Source organism: Calliopsis andreniformis, chromosome 5 (assembly GCF_051401765.1).
Source record: "Calliopsis andreniformis isolate RMS-2024a chromosome 5, iyCalAndr_principal, whole genome shotgun sequence".
In the NCBI taxonomy this organism is placed as follows: Eukaryota; Metazoa; Arthropoda; class Insecta; order Hymenoptera; family Andrenidae; genus Calliopsis; species Calliopsis andreniformis.
This window is the reverse complement of record NC_135066.1, coordinates 23,706,737-23,729,648: the sequence shown is the minus strand read 5'-3', so window position 1 is coordinate 23,729,648 and position 22,912 is coordinate 23,706,737. Positions and strand designations below refer to the sequence as shown.

At 35.1% G+C, this 22,912-nt stretch overlaps 1 protein-coding gene across 8 annotated transcripts in view; it reads right to left on the bottom strand.

Annotated features, from left to right (window-relative positions):
* The window catches only part of LOC143179230 (uncharacterized), a 590,730-nt gene that overhangs the window by 49,666 nt on the left and 518,152 nt on the right, over positions 1 to 22,912 (bottom strand). For all 8 annotated transcript variants that reach the window (XM_076378351.1, XM_076378350.1, XM_076378352.1 and 5 more), the window contains 2 exons: positions 14,260 to 14,417; positions 12,353 to 12,487 (listed from right to left, as the gene is read on the bottom strand). In XM_076378351.1, the coding sequence (XP_076234466.1) occupies positions 12,353 to 12,487; positions 14,260 to 14,417 (293 nt within the window). The remainder of the gene's footprint in view (positions 1 to 12,352; positions 12,488 to 14,259; positions 14,418 to 22,912) is intronic.

The window sequence follows — 22,912 nt, the reverse complement described above, 5'->3', positions numbered from 1 at the left end:
CACCGGAAGGTACAAGAGCCCTCTACCCTCGGAGTCCAGAGGCTTGCTGCTTCTGCGAAGGACCAAAGAGCCGAAGGAAAATCTGCCCACACCAAGCTAAGGGATGGTCCGGCGGTGCTGCCCTTCTGCAACAGCTCAAGCGGAGGGCGAGGGTGGAGGAAAGCCCGGAGATCGTTGTCCAGGCGGCAGGAGCCAGAGGAAGTCCTGGGGAAGTCTCCACGATGCCGAGAAAATGCGGATCGTCACCGGAGAGGAGAGGGGCTCCGCTCCTCGAATCCGCGCCTGAACCACGGTGAGTACGCCGAGAGGCTGTCGCGCTTGCGCGAGGGAGGGACGTACCGCGAATCGGGAGGGTCGCATGCGCGCATACCGAGCGTCGACTCGCGTTGCCGATACGACGAAGCATTGTGACTGCGAAATTAGGGTAAGCTGCACAGATTACTTTAGTTCCTAATTACCGGGCACGAAGTGCCGATAGTGCAAGGCGCGATTCCGGTTTCCCCAGGGTGTCTCCAATATTGCGATCGTGTTTAATTTGTCGTTTCGTTTCGCGTATTCCGGAATAAGTAAGATCAACGCATTCTTGTAACGGGCGAGTCCGTATGTACCGAGATTGTGAGGACAAGTGTTTGTTTCTGTACCGACCACCTGTAATCTTCCGTGATCGTGCCGTCCATACGGCTCTATATTGTCGAATAAACATCTGTGGAAGATAATCGAAGTCTCGTCTTTGCCTTGCCGTGAAGGCTTGATTTCTCTGCGCGTCCGAACCATGACCTTTCCTCTTCCGACGAGCTAGCTGACTTTGCTGCCGTAACGTATCGCTGTTAATTATTCGTTATTATTGGCACGAGAGTGCCTGGCGCCCAAAAGGATGATTGTCTATTCTGTCGAGCGGCTTGCAGGGCGGATACGGCAAACGTATCAGGCCGTCCTGCCTCGAACTCACGGCAGCTCGACGCAGGAAAATCTCTCGGAAAAGCCTCCTACCGAGATAAAACACCTGATAACTTATTTTATTATGAGGTCCCATAGTACCACCTTTTCCTCTATTATAAATTGTGATAACCATTGGGAACAGGATTCTCAGCATCATTTTTAATAACCTTGAAATATTTTGTTAGGAACAACATTCTAAACCATTTTTCCCTATATGTTTTTCGAGATGTACGCAAAAATATTTTGTATTGCCAAAATGTTTATTGTATGTCATATTCTGAAGCTTTTAGTTTCTGAGATATTGATAGCCCTGTTTATGTTGGATTTAGAACGCCAGAGTAGCGTTTAATTGCATTAACCACAGAGTGATTAGTGATTAGTGATTCACAGGTATGTGGGGGATCCTCCTAAAGGTGCGTCTATCGCTGGAACCGTGCTATGCTACCTATGCCGTGCTACCTAAATTTGTCGCAAGGTATAGCTAAGAGAGGTGTGTTACATTAGGCCAAACGATCCCTAAGAAGCTACGGCTCTGAGGTGCCGCTTCAGTTACAGCTATGTAGAGTCTTCGGCAGTGAGATCTTCCTCTAATACTCCTTATCAATCCGTCTAGGTCCATCTAGTTAGAACCACAAATTTCATGAAACTACTAAGGTCAAGAGATCTCGTGTTATCGAGCCTACTATTAAACATCATCAGATTCAGTCAGAGTCTTTGATGTCACTCTTTGATGTGTTTTCCTTCTCCCTCTCTTGTTACCGTGAGTCATGAAAGTCATGGACCACCAAAAAAAACGCGGTAAGTAATTTTCCCATGAATATAGTTGTAGAAGTGGAGATTTGAGTATACGACTGTTAAAGAAGGTGAAAGCATCGAAGTTAGAGGTCGTGTTTATCTCTCCTACTTTGGTGCTCCGTTAACTTTGGAAAATAGTCGGTCTGGTAGCTAATTACTAATTTCTTCTTGAAAATCTTTTCTCTCATCTACACAGCTGATTGAGTTTCTATGTTTGTTGCCAAAACGTGGACAACATGATCCAACAGATTCTGATCCCGGTTGCAAGTTCTCCGTTTGTTAAGCTATGAATTCTTCATGTGAAAGTATTATTTCGTTTGAACCCTACCCCTCGAGTTCGTCGCACTCTATAGTCAATATTAGATTCAATTTCGTTTTGGCAGATATACAGTTTTTCATTTTTTTTAACGTCTGACAGTATTTGATAGGATCCAAAAATATAAGTTTTAACGTTAGAAAGTCGTTGTACCAAAATATTTAACTTCCCCCAAAAACATTAAAAATGCAAAGTTACGCCCAGTACTTAAGGTGCCCTTAAACCGTTTAAAGAGTGTCATAGAAAGAAATGAACTTTTCAAAAACTTTATGACATTTAACTTTATATCATAGATAAGGCGCGCAAGTACCCATTATTTTAGCTTATACTAATGGGGTATGCGACATTTATACAATAAATATCGGTGCAATTATGCTGGATTTTGTTAGATAGCAGTAAATTAATTATATGTTTTTCTAAAATATTGGAGTACTAGCATATTCAGATTTAACCAACTTGCGAATAAGTATAACAGAGTATACTGTAAGTTAAAATAAGTGGGTACTTGTGTGCCTTATCTTTGATATCATAAATTTAAATGGCGCATAGTTTTTAGAAAGTTCATTTCTTTCTATGACAATCTTTAATGGCACCTTAAGTACTTTGTGCAAACTTTGCATTTTTAATGTTTTTGGGGGATTTCACAAATTTTTATAAAGGTTTCTATATAACTATTTCAATTGAGTAAGAATGAAGCAGTAGTGTAGTGACGGCAAGAAATTGGTTAAACATAGTCAATAGTAAGAAAAATAAACTAAGATGAACACGTAATTGGTTGTCGACATTGCTAATTTTTCTGCTTTTTTCGCAGACTAGCATTTTAAAGATGAGGTATCGCAATATGTTGTTACGATTCTACACAAGAGACGGGCGAGAGGCAAGGAGGACTTTGCTATTGTAGGGCTCCTAAAAGTTATTTATCTTCGACACATTATAGTTCAGATCCCCATGAACGAATTTTCACCTTTTTGTCGGAAAATGTTGTTTACCTAGATTTTTAAATACCCAAAGTTGGCCGATTATTCGTAACGGAAAAAAGAATTCATCCCGCGCATGCAGTTACCTAAGTACTTGGCGCGAAACTCTATCGAGTCTACTGATTCAATGTTGATGTAAGCCTATCCCTTGGGTGTTTTGTAACCAATATAATTAAAATATCCCTCAGGCATTGTAAATCCAACGTAAACAGGCACAACTGATACGTTGACCGCTCGATGAATCTGATCACACGAATCATTGATGTCAAAAGCTAAGCTATTTGTGTATGTGGTTACCACCGGGTAGTGTATGTCGAGTGTTGGATAAGCGTGTACACTAGGCTGCGTAGGACCTTCTATAATTTCGGTGATCCAAACGAAGTTTAAGTTAGGGAAGGTAGGACAATTAATTTCTACCATTATAATTATATATTATAATTATATAAAAAGGAATATTTCGTATTCCATTTTTTAAGCCCCCACACCAAACTTAACTAACACCAAAATAACCCAAAGCTAATCCAAACGTAATGTAAAACTGTATTAAACTTAACCTAAACTTATCTTAAACCTTCAGAATATTATAAGCCATTTTGAAAATATTTTTGCGTATATCTCGAAAACTAAAACCGGTCCGCAGTTATACGTATGTGTAGGAAAAAGTTATACAAGATGTACTTGAGTCGTTTACAGGACAAAATGATTTTTATATTTGAAATAAGTATAAATATTTTTGTTTTGTGGACAAATGAACGGCTCATTTGGAGACCATTGAAATCAGTGTTGTTAAAAGTCTTATTCCCAATAATTATTTAAATTACATATAGAAAAAATAACTTATACCCTTTAATGTCCCTCTAGGTATTATTTAATTCTCGTTTGAACTATTTCTCTATAGATTAACGAGTAGGTAATTCACATTTACCGATTAAAAGCGGACATCTTGTGTCCTAGCAACTTGTAAGAAATAAATTCATCCGATTTAACTTGCAGTACACAATTGGCAACTCTTACCGTTTTTGTAATAAATATTCCAGCTCTCCAAATCAATAAAACACCGCCTCCCCTATAGCGTTTTTGTATATACAGTTTTTGAAATCAAAGTTCTACCAAGTAGAATACTTAATAATTCCACATTCCTGTTTAATCTCTTACTACATAGTTAAAATAGGACTACTCTCGGGGTTGTTCAATTTTATGGATATTCAGCAAGTAACATGGTGCTTCCATCTTACTGTAGAAACAGAATCACACCCGTTGGTGTAGCTAGGATTTCTTGGGGGGGGGGGGGGGGGGGGGGGGGGGCCTGAATCGTTTCCATTTATTACATTGTTTTTCAAATTAATAAAATATTTTTAGGGAAACAAAACATTTTTTAAGTTTAAGTATCCGGTAAAGAGAAGTCACACATTTAATTTCACACTTCATTTACTCTTATTCCTCAAACTGGATTAAACCTATACTTCTAAAACTAACGGTCTTGGATTCTCGGAACATCTTTGTAGAATTTTCACTTCTAACTTTTTCTTATTTTCTAAAACCAATTTTTTATATATACTCATTAAATTTTTGTTATCATTGATTTTAACCATGTTTCAACGTGTCTTAAGGTGCTAAATGACCTTTCAATAGTACTTCTAAAATTCAATGGCAAACAAGGCTACGCTATTGAAATTCTTAAGGCATTTTTTATAGCGGGAAAAAATGTGTTGGTTTCTTTAATCATTTGCACTATCTCCAAGTCTGTTAAACCTTATAGATCAAGGTTTTTCTCACTCCACACCTGATACCACAATTCGAGTTCAGATTCAATCTCGATTAATTCGTAAAATTCAGCAAAACAGTTTGCTCTCCGTTTCAAATCTTCAATGGTCAAATCTAACATGAGAAACGGATGTAGAGACAATATGGAAAAGACTGGTATGTTCTTCTCAGAAAATCAAAAAATCAAGACATGGTATAATGATAGTTTGTTTTCGATATTCGGCAGGTGAGGCTGCAAGAGGATTTGAACAATGTTGCTGGTGTACTACAACTCTGAACAGCTGAAATTCTACTAGTAGTTTTTCCGCAGTGGCATGAGTAGAAATGCAAAGATCCTATATAGTTGTATCAGCATTTTGGCGGTGAATTTTCATTCTGACCAGAATTTTCTTGATATGGTTCATACATGGAAGAAGATCTAAACCTTTTGATTGCAGAATATTTGCAACGGGTTCTAGAAAGGCGTTATACGTGGCAATAATAAAGGTAGCGATAAGAAAGAGGTTTCGTGGCAGCATAGCGCAGCTGAAAAGCTATTTTTCTTCTGGCAGTATTCTTCTTGTGCGAATCTGTCTAGACCTTGCACAACTTCTGCAAAATTATCTTTAAGAATGACAATGTTACGATATTTTTCAGACATTATTGTCTCACAAAGAGCCGGCATGTTTGGAATATACTTCCTCCTTTGAACAGATTCGCGAAAAGAGTTTATAATGTCCTTTATAGTAGGCACTGTATTGCGAATTTCAGTAACACAATTTAGAGCGCTTACCATCAGATTTAAACGATGGCTTGTACAATGAAAGAATAGAGCTTTGTTGTACTTATCCCTTATTATTTTGTGTACACCGCCGTCTCTCCCTGCCGCAATCACACATCCATTGTATCCTTGTCCAACACATTTCATTGGGTCTAGTCCTTGTTTCTCTAGAAATTTGTCAATTGTATTCGCTGTGGTTGTTACATTCATAGCTTCTAATTCTTCGAAGCTAAGAAATTCTGTACGGAATGACATCTTCCTTTCGTAACGAAATCTTAATTTTATTAACCACTGTTCTTTCCCTGATATGTCAGGTGTGCCATCTGCCAATACAGAATAGGCACACGATTTTTTATAACAATACCATATAAATTCATCAGTTAGTTCTGTATTTATGGAGACATGTAGGTAACATTCTTTTACTCTATAAGTAAGACTTTAACTTTGCATCACCAAAGTCAATTTTCAATTGAATTAGATCTCTTAAAATTCCTTTATGTTGCTCTTTACCTCTTAAGGGTAAATCATGACCTCTACACAAGATTATAGTGGATATGATTGACATCAGAATTGTTCGATTCTCTGCTATTAAATTTTGGTATGCTGATATCACTTGAACATTTATAAGTACTTCTTCCATAGAGGATTTTGCAGCTTTGATTGCCGCTAAGTGTCAGCAACTTTCATTATGATTCTTGAAATATTCGTGCATATATTTATATCGTACAAAAAGTCGTACAGTAAAGGAACCCTGAACTCTCTATATCATGGGAGGAGGAAATATCAGGCAGTACAGACACAAACCTGTATGTAGAAACATACTTCATTATCGAAGTCAACTGCTTCATTATCGTAACCCTTTTCTTGAACTGATAATAAGGAAGGCCCCGGATGTCAGTCAGAATCTGGTGTATGAATTTTTGTATTTTTCTCATCACTCCTATTTCCATTTTTTTTTGAGCGTTTTTCTTTTCTCGGAAAACGACAGTCATTAGAAAGTATACCATAGAATTAAATTTTCAGTGAAGCTATAGCGATAAAATTTTTAACTAAGTGAGACAAACGTTAGAACATCATGAAGTCATAAGAACATCTTATGTCCATTGTAATGAAATGGATAACTTTCACGAATTAACTAACACTTGTGTGTTAGAAAAGTCGAAGTTAACGTATACTCGAATGGGGCATGTGCTTTTCGTCAACGTGCTTTCTCTTTCTGCGGTCAAGTAGGTACCTCTAGGGTTACCATAAACACTGGAAAGGGCGATACTGACGAAGGCGTCCTCATGGCTAAAAAGACGGTCGAAGGACCATTCTTGTACGAACAGTCGTTGTGACTGGTGAAACGCAGGAATAAACCTCGCACAGTTTTGCTATTAGCGTAAACGCCTACAAGGTCTTTATTTTGACCGCTCATTACGCCGATCCTGATTTTCCGTCTTACATGTGATTTATAGAACTTATCTAGGGGAATGGCTAATCAACCAACAGGAATGACTTGTCAACCGAATAACTGCACTCGTCTAGTATCGTAGTCACTCATCCACACGCATATACACATTTAAGCCGTGTGCCATGAAACACAAGACGATCGCGCCGAATCGACACCTCACAAGGACGGTATCGGTCCTTGATGAGTGCCGAATGTTTCGTTGCGGCAGCGGCCGCGAGACATCAAAAATACTCATAAACTCACCAATACTCGCAAGCCATGTATGTAACTTACATAACTAATTAAATATTAAAATGAAAGCTAATGGTTTGTACTGTTTCTTTCGACTGTCAGTGTCAGGATACATCTACCAACAGGGACAGCTATTGAGTGGGAGAGAAGGAAAATTATATGTTGTACTAACGAACAGTCCTGCAGAGTCTGTGGCGTAAACAAATCTCAAAAAGATCCATTAGAAAATTCCTTGTAGAAGCGAAATGAATGTTACAGACTTCCGAAAGTAAGAAACGAAAACAGAATTTAACATAATGCTACACACATTTAAACTCTCGCTAAGAACGAACTTTCAATTTCAAGGGCTTCACATCATGTAGGGATTTGAATACTTACTTGACGGGCATTTGATGTTGATTATACTGTACGTCTCGTTCTCTACGATTACTTGTAGTAGTACTGTTAAGTACGTAAGAAAACTACACAACGCTTAGAGTTTAAATAAAGAATTTTTTGACGCGCAGCGTCTTCATGGTCACGAGCGTGCCCCCATAACCTCATATTGTTTTGTTGTGAGAAAATTAACACGTGTTTAGAGAATAACTGTCGAATATCAAGAAATTTTCTTGAAACATTACAAAATCAGAGATGGGAAAGTCAAAAAAAAGAGATCATTCACGTTCATCTTCAAGAGAACGGAAAGGGAAAGAGAGCAGGATATCCAAAAAATTAAAACTGATGCAAGAGCAGTTAGATAACCTCAGAAGACGTTCGATGGAATTCCAAAATTCCATGCGAAATAATGCAGAAATAGCAAAAAAATACCGTCAAAGGTAAAAATTCTTTTTGTTTTTTTTTTTAATTTATAAAAAATGTAGCACGCATCCTCCACACGAAGCAGCGTGGTCTTTACGGTTAATTCAAAACGAATGACACCTAGTTCCATACGAACAAAGACAAGACAAGTGTAAAAAAGTTTAGTATGCATCTTCCACGTGAAGCAGCGTGGTTTTTAGGTTTATTTCAAAAAGAACAACACCCAGTTCCATACGAACAATGAAAAGATAAGTGTGGAAAAGGTACAGCGCGCATTGTTCCACGCGAACCAGTGCGCCTTTCTAGGGTTAGTTCAATAAGAACAATACCCAGTTCTGTGTGAATAAAAATGAGATAATCGTAAAAAGCTACCATACGAACATAAAATTATACATGAATAAAAAGAAATGATTGTATTTTTCAGATGCTGAATTATCAAACAAAGAGAATATGGACGAAAATACCCCTCCTGAGAATGAACTGTCCACACAGCAAGAGGCAGGTTCTACGTCATTTAACAGACATTGCCAAAAAGCGAGATCAACACTTCATTGACACTCAGAATTGTGTTGGATCGGCTATTATTTCGTTAGGTGTAGCAATATTAATGGGAATGAATCACTCAGATGAAGCAATGGATTATGTTCAATTAATGAAACACCTCTGGAATACGGGGAAGATCCTATGCGGCGTGTATCATCAACAGTCTCTTACCAAAAAGTCCTTATTACATCTACTATGGATAAAGATATAAAAACAACATTTGACGCCAGCGTCTCAGACGAATGGCTATATAGAAAGAAACTAACAGACCAGGTTAAGGAGGCAAAGTCAATTGAAAAAGCCGCTGCTGCACTTAAGGTCCCTGAAAGACAGGTCCTAAGAAAGATACGGCAAAAAAACACAGCGCAGGGAAACTTGCGCAGCCTGCCTGCAAGGCAAATGCAGGTGGGCAGTCATTTCCAACGGAAGCACTTCACGAATGTGAGATACAGACCCAAAATGTCGACAGCTCGAACATCCCAGAGATTCAACAACAAAGAGAAGAGTCAGAGGACGAACAGGAAGTAACTAAGCTAATCCCTAGCCGATAGACTTAGTTTCTTCAAAAGGAAATGGGGAAATATAACTGATGATAAGTTCATTCTGCAATGTTTAAATGGTTATAAAATTCTATTTGAGGAATACCCTGTTCAGAACGCTGAACCGAAAGAACCAATATGGTTTCTTAGCGAAAAAGAAGCAGTTAAGAAAGAAAGAAATATTTTACTCCAAAAATACGCTATTGAGGAATGCAGAGAGTGTGAAGATCAGTTTGCAACAGCATATTTCCTGGTTCCAAAGTCAAATGACTCTAACAGTTTTATCATTAACCTTAAAAAATTAAATGCATTTATAAAGCATACACAGTTTCAACTGGAAGATTTAAGATGAGCAAAAAACTTATTATCAAGTCACACACATCCCTGCGTGTAAAAGAGATAGAAAATACCTAAGATTTAGAACTGAAGGAAAGTTGTACCAGTTTATGTGTCTTCCTTTCGGATTATGCAAGAGTCCTTATGTCTTCACAAAAATTATGAAACCCATAGTAACCCTGTAGGATAAATTTGGAACACAATATCAAACTACTGTATAAACTTGGATTTATAGTAAATTATAATAAGAGTGCTATAACGCCCAGTAGAAGATGTAAATACCTCGGATTTATTCTAGATTCGGAAAAATACTCTATAAATTTAACAGATCAAAAGAAAAATAGAACATATATAAGTTACTAGAAAGCCTAAAAATAGAAATACTGGGGGTTTTAATAGCAGCCTGTCCTGAAGTCCAATATAGTAAAACTTACTCCAAAAGAGCGGAAAGAGCAAAATGGCTAGCCTTACTTATAAATAATAACGATTTTGAAAGTTATTTAACGATTAGTGAAAGCGTTATGCAAGATTTTCATTGGTGGAAGAAAAATATATGGATAGATATTAATCCAATAAAAAGTCAAAATTATAAAATTGTTATAAGTTCGGATGCGTCTAGAACAGGATGGGGTGCTGAATCAAGTGGAGTTGTTCTCACGGGTTTCTAAAACTCATGGGTTTTAGAACCAGGAAGATCAAAAACATCATATTAATTATCTTGAACTTCTAGATTCTTTTTTTGCATTAAAATGCTTTACGGAACACGCAAAAAACTCTGAGGTTTTGATCTGTATGGACAATACAACGACAATTGCCTATATTAATAAAGCGGGAGGTATAAAATTTCCACATCTGAGTGAATTATCAAGGCAAATTTGGCAGTGGTGTGAGAGCCGAAAGATCTGGTTAGTCGCCTCATATATACCTTCAAAGGAAAATGTACAGGCGGACGCTGCCTCTAGAGTAAAAAATCTAGATACAGAATGGGAACTATCCCAGAAAGCATTCAATAAAATAGTAAAAAAGTTTGATCCTGTCATTATTGACCTTCTCGCGTCCATAATTAATAAAAAATGTGAACGATTTTGCGCACGATATCAAGATCCGGAAGCCGAAATACTTGACGCATTTACAATTTCCTGGAAAAATGAAAAGTTTTATGCATTCCCTCCTTTCGCTCTAATATTGCCAACCTTGCAAAAAATTATTAATGAAAAAGCATTGGGCATCGTGGTTGCGCCAGTTTGGCCCACGTAACCATGGTACCTGCTGTTTGCTTCACTACTGACGAAACCTCCATTAATATTTAAACCATCATCAAAACTATTACTCTCCCCTTTCAGGCAAGAAGTACATCCGCTGGCGCACAATCTTTTGCTAGTGGCAGGGATATTGTCAGACAGGTCTTCTTGAAAAAAGGAGCTCCAAAAAGATCGATAGAAATACTGGTAGGTTTGATAACTCAATCAACCATGAAGCAATATGAAGGATGTTTGAAAAAGTGGTTGAGGTTTGCAGATGAAAACAAAATCGGTGTTTTTACACCTAGCAGTAATAATGTAATAACTTTTTTAACCTTAAAATTTGAAGGAGGCGCTAGTTACGGATCGTTAAACTCGATGAGATCCACGATATCACTAATATCGAAGAATGACATATCCAAAGATGCGCTTATATCTAGGTTTTTGCGCGGATGCTTTAAAAGAAGACCCTGTAGACCTAAGTATGACAGTACGTAGGATACCGAACAAGTGCTATCCTATATTGAAACAATTAATGATCTAAAAGATTTAAAATTAAAAGAAGTGTCTGAGATCATAGCTACACTGCTGGTCCTGGTCATAGCACACAGACTACAAACATTAGCTTTAATTAATATTAATAGTATAAGTAGGTCATCTATACGCGTGCAAATAAAAGTCCCAAAATTATTAAAAACTTCGAAACCGGGTACAATGCAACCGGTACTAAGCATAACTTTTTTCAATGAACAACCAAAAATTTATGTAGCTACAGCTATTTCACATTATGTAAAAATCACTGAAAAACTTCGGTCAGATACGCAAAATCTATTTGTTTCCACAATTAGACCACATAGATTTACCCATAGATATTTACACATAGATAGACCACATAAATTAGACCACGTAGATGTTAGTAAATTTAGTGCATACAGCACAAAACATGTATCTGTTTCAACTGCGTATAAAAAAGGAGTAGATGTCAGTACCATAAGAAGAACGGCGGTTTGGTAACTCAAATATGTTTGTTCAGTTTTATAATAGACCAATTAAAAAATCAAACGACTGTTCTGTTCGCGCCGTGCTTACCAACCTGGCCTAGCGTTAATCTTATGTTTTTTGTTTAAGTCTAGACGAACAAAGTGTTATGTAAACGATGATATACCTAAGATTATATATAAAAAATAAATAAATAACATACGAGTAAAAAATCGTTATCACAGACTTTAAATATCTACAAGTAATCATCTTCGAACGAGCCGCTTCATATAATTACGATCAAACGAGCCTTCGGCGGGCTCGTTTGATCGTTTAATTTCCCTTTAACTCTGTAATCCTTAGTATTTTCAGAAAACTACTAATAATAACGGAACTGATTGCATATTTTGGAATATGAGAAGATAGCCTTAAATAAGACAAGGGACAATTTAGAAGAATTTGTACAAATTACTTGCTTTCAGTACTGTAACTCTGACATCGTAATGTTCAAAAAATTCGGAAATTTGAAAACTACAAGATTTAAAGATTTGAGAATTTTGAGTGTTTGAGAGACCGAAATTTGAAAATTTGAGAAACTAAAAACTAAAGGTTAAGGAACGTTGAACTGTATTTGACTAACAAAATAGAAGTTCAGCTTCAGACTTCTCGTTGGTATACGTACGTGGAACTGTTCCGTTGAACGTGTGACATTTACATGTGAACCGCAGCTTGCAGTAGTTCCGCTTGTGCTCGAGCAATTCGCTCAGGTCTGTGAACATCTCCCTGCAGTTACCGCAAATTAGGATATCCGGATTGCCTGGAATAGAGGGGTCCACTTTTAGTTTAATTTTCTTTCGATATTATCACTGGGATAATAGGGATACGTTTTAATTCTATCACTGACAAGTAGCATCAATCAAGTCCTATTGACATATTATCTAAAGATAATTCTTTCGAAACTGGGACCCCCAGAATCTAAACTTTAAATTTTTACAAGATTCCATAATGTTATTTCTATTTTTATTATTGTAGGCTTATATCTGTAGTTGTAACACAAAACGACACGCATAAATCGTATACTTCTATCTTCGAGACAATGACGTTTTAAGGGATTCGAGGAATTGAGATTCAAAGTTCTGATCTCTTATTCAGTATTATAGACTTTACACCTTGTTATATTTTTTATCTCTTTTAGAGAACAAGTGCCTTTAATTTTGATGTAATAAATTTCAATTTTTTACAATCTGATATGTCGTTTTGCCTTAAAGTAGGTTTTCATATGACAGTAAATTCATGACTTTTGTTATTATGATTTTGTACAATAATAAAAAATAATAAAAGCTAAAGAGTTGCAAATGCCTACCCAATCTCCTGATATCAATGCAATAGAGCATCTTTGGAATTAATTGCACAATAAAATAAAACTGCATAATATTGCAAAAAAAGAAAGCCTTAGGAGAGCTTTGTAAGAGGAGTGGTCGAAAATAACATCTCAATTAGACGAAAATTTCGATGCCTCAACGATTAAAATATATAGAAGATGCACTTCGTTCCTCTACGAGATATTAACATAAGGAATTTATATAACATAATTTATATTAGGTTATGTTGTACTATTGTAAAAATGTATCTTATTTCTACTGCACGATTTTTATTGACAGCTAGTTTCTCTGTGTAATGGCAATATTTACTTAGTTTATTAAATATTACTAAAATTTTTATAATTTGTTGGTTAAATATGAAATGAGGGAATAGTATAATATTAATATTAAAAGAATATTAATGTGTAACAGTAGAGGATGAGCCGTATCTAGCCAGCCATTTTGATAAAAAATGACTTCCGTATCAGGAGTGATGACTTGACGTCAAATTGACTCCGTATCAATTAATGGTGACTGGACGTCAAATTGACACCACATAAGTACTGCAAATATTTACGTTTCTTTTGTAATTAATTTCTATTCTGCCAATTATTAATCTTACATTAAAATGTGTTGTTACATTATTGTTAAGTGTATCGAAATAAATTTCATTATTATAATTGTATTAACAAAAAATACATTTTGTTTATGAGATGTTACAAATATAATAACATTATATTGAGAATAACAAATAATAGCATCTTAATCGATGTAGAATATACTTCCATCTAAAGATACGTTAAAGTGACGTCACATCACCACTATTGATACAGAGTCAGTTTGACGTCATCACTAGTGACATTAAAACGGTGGTCACCACTTAAAGGTTAAAGCATAAAGTCACTGAAACAGTATCAAACAGAATCAATTCTAATTATTGTTTATTTCCAAAAGTAATAATATCTAGGGCACGATTCAATTTTCTAATTTTCCCTTTATCTACGATCGAAAAATTACGTACATATCTCTAGTGACCCAAAATTTCAAGATATTTACAGTTTTGATTTGCTCTCCTCTAAAGTTTGTAAAAGTGTAACTTAATACGCTTCGGCTCTGGATTCCAGATATATATTTCTATGTCTACAGGCTTTCAGTTCTATAGCTGAACTATTTTCTGAAAGAATCTCTAACAATAAGCATATTATTCGCGTAGGAATGGTGCACTTACTGTATACTTTCAACTGGTTCAAATCAGGAACAGTGGTGGTGTTTGCAGCTGGCTGTTGTTTCTGTTGTTTCGGATGCTGCGATCGGGTTGGCGGCATCAAACGAGGTCTCTTCAGTGGTGGAGCCAAACGGGGTGGAAAAGCAGTCGACGCGTAGTAACTGAAAATAAACTTATTACTGAGCACCAGCATTCCACCAAGGGGGGGGGGGGGGGGGGGGCATTGAATAATTGTTTTGTGGTTGGAATATTCACGGAGTTTCTTAACATATGTTACAGTAGGGGATAAATTCGACGTATGAGAATAATGAAACAAGCTGGTATAAATAAATCAAATGACTCCAGTAAGAGTAATTATAGATTTAACGAAGTTAGTTCCAATTTTGATCTATGGCAATCGTTAAATATCTTTACCAAGATCCAAGTTTATTTAAATCCAGTCTAATTAAGTAGTATAGCATTTGGACTCTAACAATATTTCCTTACATTTTATATCAGATTTGTTTATCCAGTCATTTGTTACTTTCGGGCTTGATAAGGCAGGAATAGGCTATCGACGCATACAATACTGATTTCAGAAATACACTATTTACTCTCTAAAAGTTCATTCAAAGATTTTTTCTTTTTAATGAATTTGTATGTCGCATCAACTGCATCCCGTGTTTATTAATGACGACTGTTATAATTGGGAATAATGTATTGAGTAGAGTTTACGTGAGTTCAAGGAATATTTTAGGAATGAAATGACTTGAGATATTTGCTTACTATTATTAGGGGAGAAGGTAGGAATATGGACCAGTGTTGTAATACGAACCAGGTCCTTATTTCTTTAATAACTGCTGGGGTATACCGAAAACTGAAATAAACATTAATTGGTATCCTTTAATACTACCAGGCAGAACTGGCATAATTCGCATGTTTATTTTTGTTAAAAGGTCAATTCCTTTGTTTTTGTGCGTCTAAAAGTTTTTCGTGGTAACATTAATTCATATGTTTCTCATATTAACTAATAAATGCAAAATGTTAGTTATAGAAACATAATGCTATATTTAGTTATTTGGAAATATCTTTCTCAGGTCGACATTTCTAAGTTATTCTGAAAAAAGGTGAGAATATGAACCAGGATGATCCATATCAGTTCTCTTCATTACATGTTGTTCTTTTCCTTTCATTTTAAGAATGACCTCCTGCTTATGCTTATGGATCTTAGAGTGATGCTTTTACTTCCAATTTTTGTGAATTTGAAGTACTTCAAATTTCATTAGTTGACATTAGTATTTTTCAAAAGAAAATTCATACAATTAATTATTTCTTCTTATTTTTTATTTTATCTTCTCATTTTCAAACTTTTTTGAAATTTTGTTTTGTCTTTCAAGTTTTTTAATTTTGTTTCTACAGAGACAATTCTAAAATGTACGAAAAAAACTTATTTAATGTTAAAATACAAAATCTGCGAAAAAATTGAATACTTGTAACACTTTTTCTACTTTTTCAGATCTGATATATATTACCAACCCACTTTCTACAACCATGGTTTTGATACAATTTTATAGAAGTGGCATAACTTCATAGTTAAATCTTCACATTAAAAAACTGCTGATCCATTGTCTCAGATCTACGAGCTACCATTTGCATCTTTCGCTCATACCATTTTTGTATTTTTAATATTGATTTTCCTTAAAAAATAAATAGGGTGATCACCATATTCTCATATTCTTCATTAAGATTATTGCGTAGCGTTGGTTTAATTTGAAGTTTGGTACAGAGTTCTGTATACTTAGGACAGTTTAGAAGGGTATGCTCTACTATATCGGAGTTACAAATATCAACATATGATAGGCTCGATTTTGGAAATTACTTAACACTACTTGTTCTTTCCGGTCGAGATGTGATGTATTTAAAGTTCTATTGAAGAACTCCTCGTAGATTTTTAGAGTGTGCGGTATTCCAAAATGCTTCTATTCATTGCTCTGGATTTTAAAAACATTGTTTGAAGATTTTTTAAAATCGAATGGGGAAATTCTATGTGGATTCTTTGTTGGTTGTAAGGTAGTCGCTTTTTTTTTATAGCTTTGTTCGTTTCATTATTGCCGCAGATGTCAATGTATGATCGTATTCAGGCAAAAATGATTTAATTCAAAGATTATTGACTACCGTTTACCTGTAACTCTAAATTAGACTTCATCATAATTATAACTTATAAAACCTCCGTAACAGTATTCACATTTACAGACATTCATTATCATTATTTTCCACTTCTTCAAATGAAGACTTATCTTTTAAAGAAAATCGTTGGTCCACGTCAGAACGATAGATCTGTCGAATATAGCGCGACGAGCAACTTTTGAGCCATCGAGAAACAACGATAAAGTTTCGCCACGGTTTGTATTTGTCTTCAGCTGTATTACTGCACCGAAGGCTCGCAGACACCGTAATCATCGAACTTTGAAAACTAAAGGAGGATTGTTACCCCCTCGGAGAAACGATTCGACGTGCAACGAGACAACCTCTGTACTTATCAGTCGCGGACGGACATTAGGAAAAGGAGAGAAAGAAATAAGGGGGCACTTCAAAAGGCAGTCGCCGCTCGACAAAGGACGACTTTCGCGGTCGCCAATAATTGGACGGTGCTTCGGCGGGGAGAAAAAAGGGAATTAAAATAGCTGAGACGACAGGAAGCGACAACTTCCCTCCTGGTGTAGACACCTTCCCTGACGTCTCTGCACGCCCTTAACGCAGTCCTACCGCGACTTCTTCGCATCCTCACCATCGCCCTCTCGTGCTTATTATCCGAAACTTACAAAGTGAAACAGAGTCAAACTTCGGGAGAGAACTTTTAACAACGCCACCAAGGCACAAATTTGAGGATTCCGAGCGCATCTTGTATAAGGGATGAAGCACGACTGTGAAGAGAAACGGAGGAATTGGACGCAGAGTAGTCTTTTTGATAAAGAAACGAATGTGTCTCATGAGCGAAAGTCGATGCTAATGTGTGGAAGACGGAAATATACATGTATATATGATTGATATATACAGGGTGTTTCTAAATTCGTGGGAAAACTCGGAGATGTAGGTAGAAGACAAGAAAATAAACCGAAAACTTCATATGCAATATTCTCGGAAACGTTTAAATTGTTAGTTATACGCGATTTTATATTTCGTAAAATATCGATGTAACAGTGACCCATCCCCCTTAGGATCAGTGTCCGGGCTTCGACGAGGCCTCGAGCTTTTAAAGATCTAGGCATTTCTGGGCCTAAGCGAGCCTCTGGCGACTCGCAACGTGTCGAGAAATACTTCATCGAATGAGAAAACATACTATATAATTGAAAATACTATTGATATTAATTTATCTACGATTAAGGGGTTGCTTTGGCATTTTTAGAAAGTCGAAAATTTTGCTTTCATATAAAGGGATAGCTTGAACCTTTTTAAATAATGTGGAAAAGATTTCATACTAAAATACTAAAAATGAAATTGGGTTTGAATGCCCTGTCATTTCTCAAAATGTTTCAACATGTATTTTTGGATGTAAACTTTTAACGCGACTCCGACTAAAGTATTAAAGAAGAACGCTATATGTGAATAATAAGGACAAACCATAGGTTTATAATCGATGTTCGAAATGGCTTCCGCCCTCACGCAAACATATCTCTAGGCTTTTCCGAAAGGATTCCTGAATTTTCAAAAACATTGTATATAATGTAACAAAAATGTTGCAGTTCCTTGAAAAGGGTGATTTGAAACAACTTTTTCCTTAGCGAAAATGTAAGGTGAGGTTTCGTTAACGAGTTATTAACAAAAAACACCGGCCAATGAGAGCACGAGTTTGCCGCCCGAGCGACCGCGGTAGCGTTGGGTACGCGCTAGGCGCTATGGTTGTACTCCGAACAAGAAAGTCGTATAATATATGTATACATATATATGTATGGAAATATATATATAAATATGATTGAATTTCTTTAAATATGCAAGGTTTCGTGATAAGTTGTGATTGTATTGAAGTCTAATTTAGAGCCACAGATGAACATTGGATAGTTTTTGAATAAACTTAGGCACAGGAAGTAAATAGTGTGTTGCTCAGATCAATTTATAGGTACGTTGACAACTCATTCTTGTGCTCTTCAAAGATGAGAGTAACAGATAACCGATTTAAGAAATCTAATACAGAATGGGAAGAAATATTGTTGGAATACAAATAGTCGATATCCTGTAAGAGGAAAGTAATAAGATTGAATTTGTATAAGCTTGGATACTGATAAGTAGGCTGTAGAATTTTGTTTTCATAATTTGTTCCATTCTTCAAATATTATAAAGTGTATTTAACTTTCGAAAATTTTCGTCAACTCTATAAACCTACCAAGTATCGTAAACAACGGAAATTAACACTTTTAGTTGTTCCCTTGTAAGTTGTATGTGTTACTATTGAAATGTCTTCCTTTTCAATAATTTTAACTTCGATTTACATAAATCAAAATTAGCATAATACAAAAGTAAAGCTGTAATAAACTTAATTTAATATATTTTTTTTTTTAAATCTCCAGAAGGGTGATCTTGGATGAATTTTAATCCATATCGAAAGTATTAAACGTAAAGATCAATCACTACGGCCAGATTCTTTACTTACTTACTGGGACCACGCAAAAAAAATTACAGAACATGATCGGGAACTTCGGTCAATATTCATTCTACATAAAAAACTACAATTTGTTTTATTTTTTGTTCGATAAATCTAGTTTTCGACATTTAACGACTTCTTGATTGTTCACCACGTCAAAGATTTTGTTTCAATTGCCATACTGAGAAATTATTTAACGAATATTGAATTGAATAACGTTTAGTTTTGCTTTTGTGGTATACGTATCTCATATTTAATAAACAATGATATCGATAACTTTAATCGAATGTCGTTGCTGCTTGTTATGGTAAATCTCGTATTTGATAATTCGTAGAGAAATATTCGAGGGATCCAGTTCCAACAAAACTTAATTATTACATGAAGCACGGTTCTTTTAGAATTGCATGCCAAATTTCAGCATATAGTATTTCTTTAGACAAAAAGTCGGTAAACTGAGCTCTAGGCAGTTTTGCGTAATTATCCGACGAAATAGAAATTTTTACAGTTGTAGGGCGGAGAAAGGCAAGGGAATGTAAAAAACTGCAAAACTCTGGTGTTCGTGAATCTCAACCGACAACAGAAAAAGAAACAGGAAATAAAAGGATGAGAGGAAAATGCATACGCTAACAACATCATGGAAAACAAAGAGCTGTATCAAAAGCAAAGCTAACAAAGGATCACGAAATTAATGATAAAATCATTAGCGGACAGAAAAGGAATAAAATTGAACAGAATATTATCTTTATGCAACTTCTACGAATATGTAAGTAATACGTTTCAAGAAGTAAATACTCTTCTTAATGTAGCGTTCTCTTATAAAAATTTACAGAAATTCCTATTTTATGAATGAGAACCGTCAGAAGACTTAAAAGAGTTTGTAATCGATATAATATTATCCAAGCTATAATGTACAAAGATCCTGCAAATTGTGCAACAGTTTATCATGTTCTGAGACCGTGATTAGTTTCATAAATTAGTTTAATAATTTGTTTAATTGCTTTTACTTTACTTATGCCCGTAGAATAAATTATATTGTACGTATATTTTTTAAAGTCTGCCTACAACGAAATTTTGTTTAATGGTAGTTCTACTATAGAGGCTCTAAAATACACAGGGTATTTCTAATCGGCACGGGATAAATTTAAGAGATTGACTCAAGAGACCAAAATAAGACGAAAATCAAGAATAACGGTTTCGCGTTTGAAATATCGTTTGCTAGTTATAAGCATCAAAAAATCTGGTGGAAAGCACAAGAAATGGACCCGTGTAGTGCAGCTTCGCAGTGGCCTAAGGGAGAGTAGGAATCACTCACGGTGGAATAGTTGCTTCAAAATTTATCGACACTTGACAAGGCTATAGGATACAAAATTCAGTTAAAATTGACGAAAATCATCGAATAACAATAACCTTGTCTATTCATTGGAATCCATAGGTCAACTCAAAACACTTACTATGAAATAAAGATTAATATATCCATCTTCATGTAAATTGTTTGTTCACTTCACCCATCTACATATCACGATTCTTTCATCCGTGAATATTTAACACCTAACGACTGTATCATTGAATAATACTAAATTTTTCTACTCTTTACAATCTACAGGCCAAGTCAAAGCCAAGTCCCAAATCGAACTCCTTTCATATTCGATCACGCACCCTCATTCTATCCAGTCATTCTTTCTTCTTTCTCACCGGTTCGCTTTCACTTTAAACCAAACGCTCACATCCATCGCGACACTCGATACAATTTACTAAATATCCTCTCGAAGCTCACACACTGCTAACAAACGTTCATTCATATTAACCTAAACACTTGGCAGAGACACAGCGTTAGTTTGTCGCCGCCACATATATATAAGTATTTTCTGCAATAATTGGAATCCAAATACATTTAAAAAGACTCTTTCTACAATAGTTGAGATTGGGGTCAAAAGTTATTACATGTTAAATCATTTAAAATCTATGTACCGATTACCGCAAATTTTGGATATATGACACATAATATGACACATAAGTACACATATCCATATCTTAACAAAATAAATACTCAGTAAACAAATATATTGAACGAAATGAATTTTCGACATATTAAAGCATCATTCTCTTGATACATTAAAATTGTAACGGAATTATTCCCTATACAGCTAAGTAGTTTTTTCTTTTTTTAATCTTGAATCTGAATCTTTTAAAGGAAATTATTAATTAAAACTTTAAGCATGTTGTTACTGAAAATTTGTAATATAAATTCAAAGGCGACATCTGGGATAATTGTAGCACCATCTATCAAGATCAAAAGTAATGTTACAATCTAGACTAATATAGACTAATGGGTGCAATGCATGGAAGGTAAGAATTGGGCACAAGAAAAGTGCACCGTGCAACACGATTTCTATTTTTGTGAAAACTGCGAAAACCAATAATTCATACCTACACAATAAGTTTTTATTTTGTTTGAAAATATGATTTATATCTAGTTTTTGATTTATATTCATGTAATGCATATTATAATTTAGTTAATAAATAACTTGATTTCTTAAAGATAAGATTTTGTTACTATTGACTCCATACCAAGTTACAATTGCTCCGGGGTACGGCCGGTTGTAACATTTTCTCCGCTTCACATTTTTTATTAATAAGTTACGTATTACTTGGTATAAAGTAAAGTGGCTGTGAATAAATAATCTCAGATAATTAGATAATATTTTCGTATAAAAATTATTGTTTTAAGTGTAATATTTTTTAAATTGTTGTATTCTAAAGTCAAAGCGTTATAGTTGACCTCAGTCTCCCCTATTTGAACATTTGTGATTAATATGAATGAAAACGTCAGAGTCATTGGTTTTGATACGTTTTGGTAGATCGACGCCAATGCATACATATAATATAAATATAGACTAGGAAGTCTGAACTTTGCGTCGTTTAGGATATCAATAGATAATATAATCATTTCCTCTGACAAAAGGTTTCTCACTCGATATTTAACACTGACGTATGTAGGTTAGGATTAACGAGAGGATCACTGTTATAATGTCATAGCATTGTTATCTTCTAATCGAAGTGGGCACGAATCCCTTTAAATTAAATGGATCATGCGTCTCTACCTCGAAATAATAAAATTGTGGTTATTTATAACAAGAAGCAAGTGCTCAAAAGAGTTCGCTGTTTCGTACTCCCAAATTAGAGATAACTCTTAGAATTAACTTTTACTTAAAAACTCCACGCACTGGAAAATGTTTTAGTAGCCACCCTCCATAATTATACAATTTCTTTGTGAATACGGCGAGGTATCTTTGACCCTTTGTTATGTAAATTTATTGCCTGTGAAAAGTCTAAAAACCAGTATTAAAGGAGTACTAATAAAAGCCGCTAGTGGCGGAGACCTGGAAAATTTAACATAAATAGATAAAAGTTTAGTAGTTGTAGTTTTATGATGAAAAAATGATAAAATTAAAATATCGATATATTTATTTATATCGTACTATTTGCCGAAATAAATATTGTTAATAAATACAGGCAAATTAGAACTACACTTTCATGAGAGACATATATGTATTTTTTGAATACTAATTTATCAATAAAGTAAACTAACTTAATATAAAATAGTCTGCGTCATTTACAATTATTGTGAGTTCAATAGATTTATTCTCATACTTGCTTTAGTTAGTCTATTCAAAACTTATTTTATAGATAGTTATGGTGAAGAAGACTAGCATTTCCCCCTTTTTAAATAACATACACGTGACCCTTTTTAAGTTAATAAATCAAATTATTTAAGAAGTTAATTGATAAAATTTGTCCCATAGAACACATGTACATATACTTAATAAAAGACATAAGAAATTGCAAATCTCATCTCCATTCCCTATTGGCCTATTCTATTGGTCTTGACTTTATAAGTCAATGAAAATCGCATAGATTATTTATTTGACAATATTTACATTTGTATTTATTACCGATTATTTCTTTACAGTGGAAGAAACTGGGGAGGAAACATACGCGTGTATAAGGAAGAAAAATCGTTAAATAAATTAAAATGAA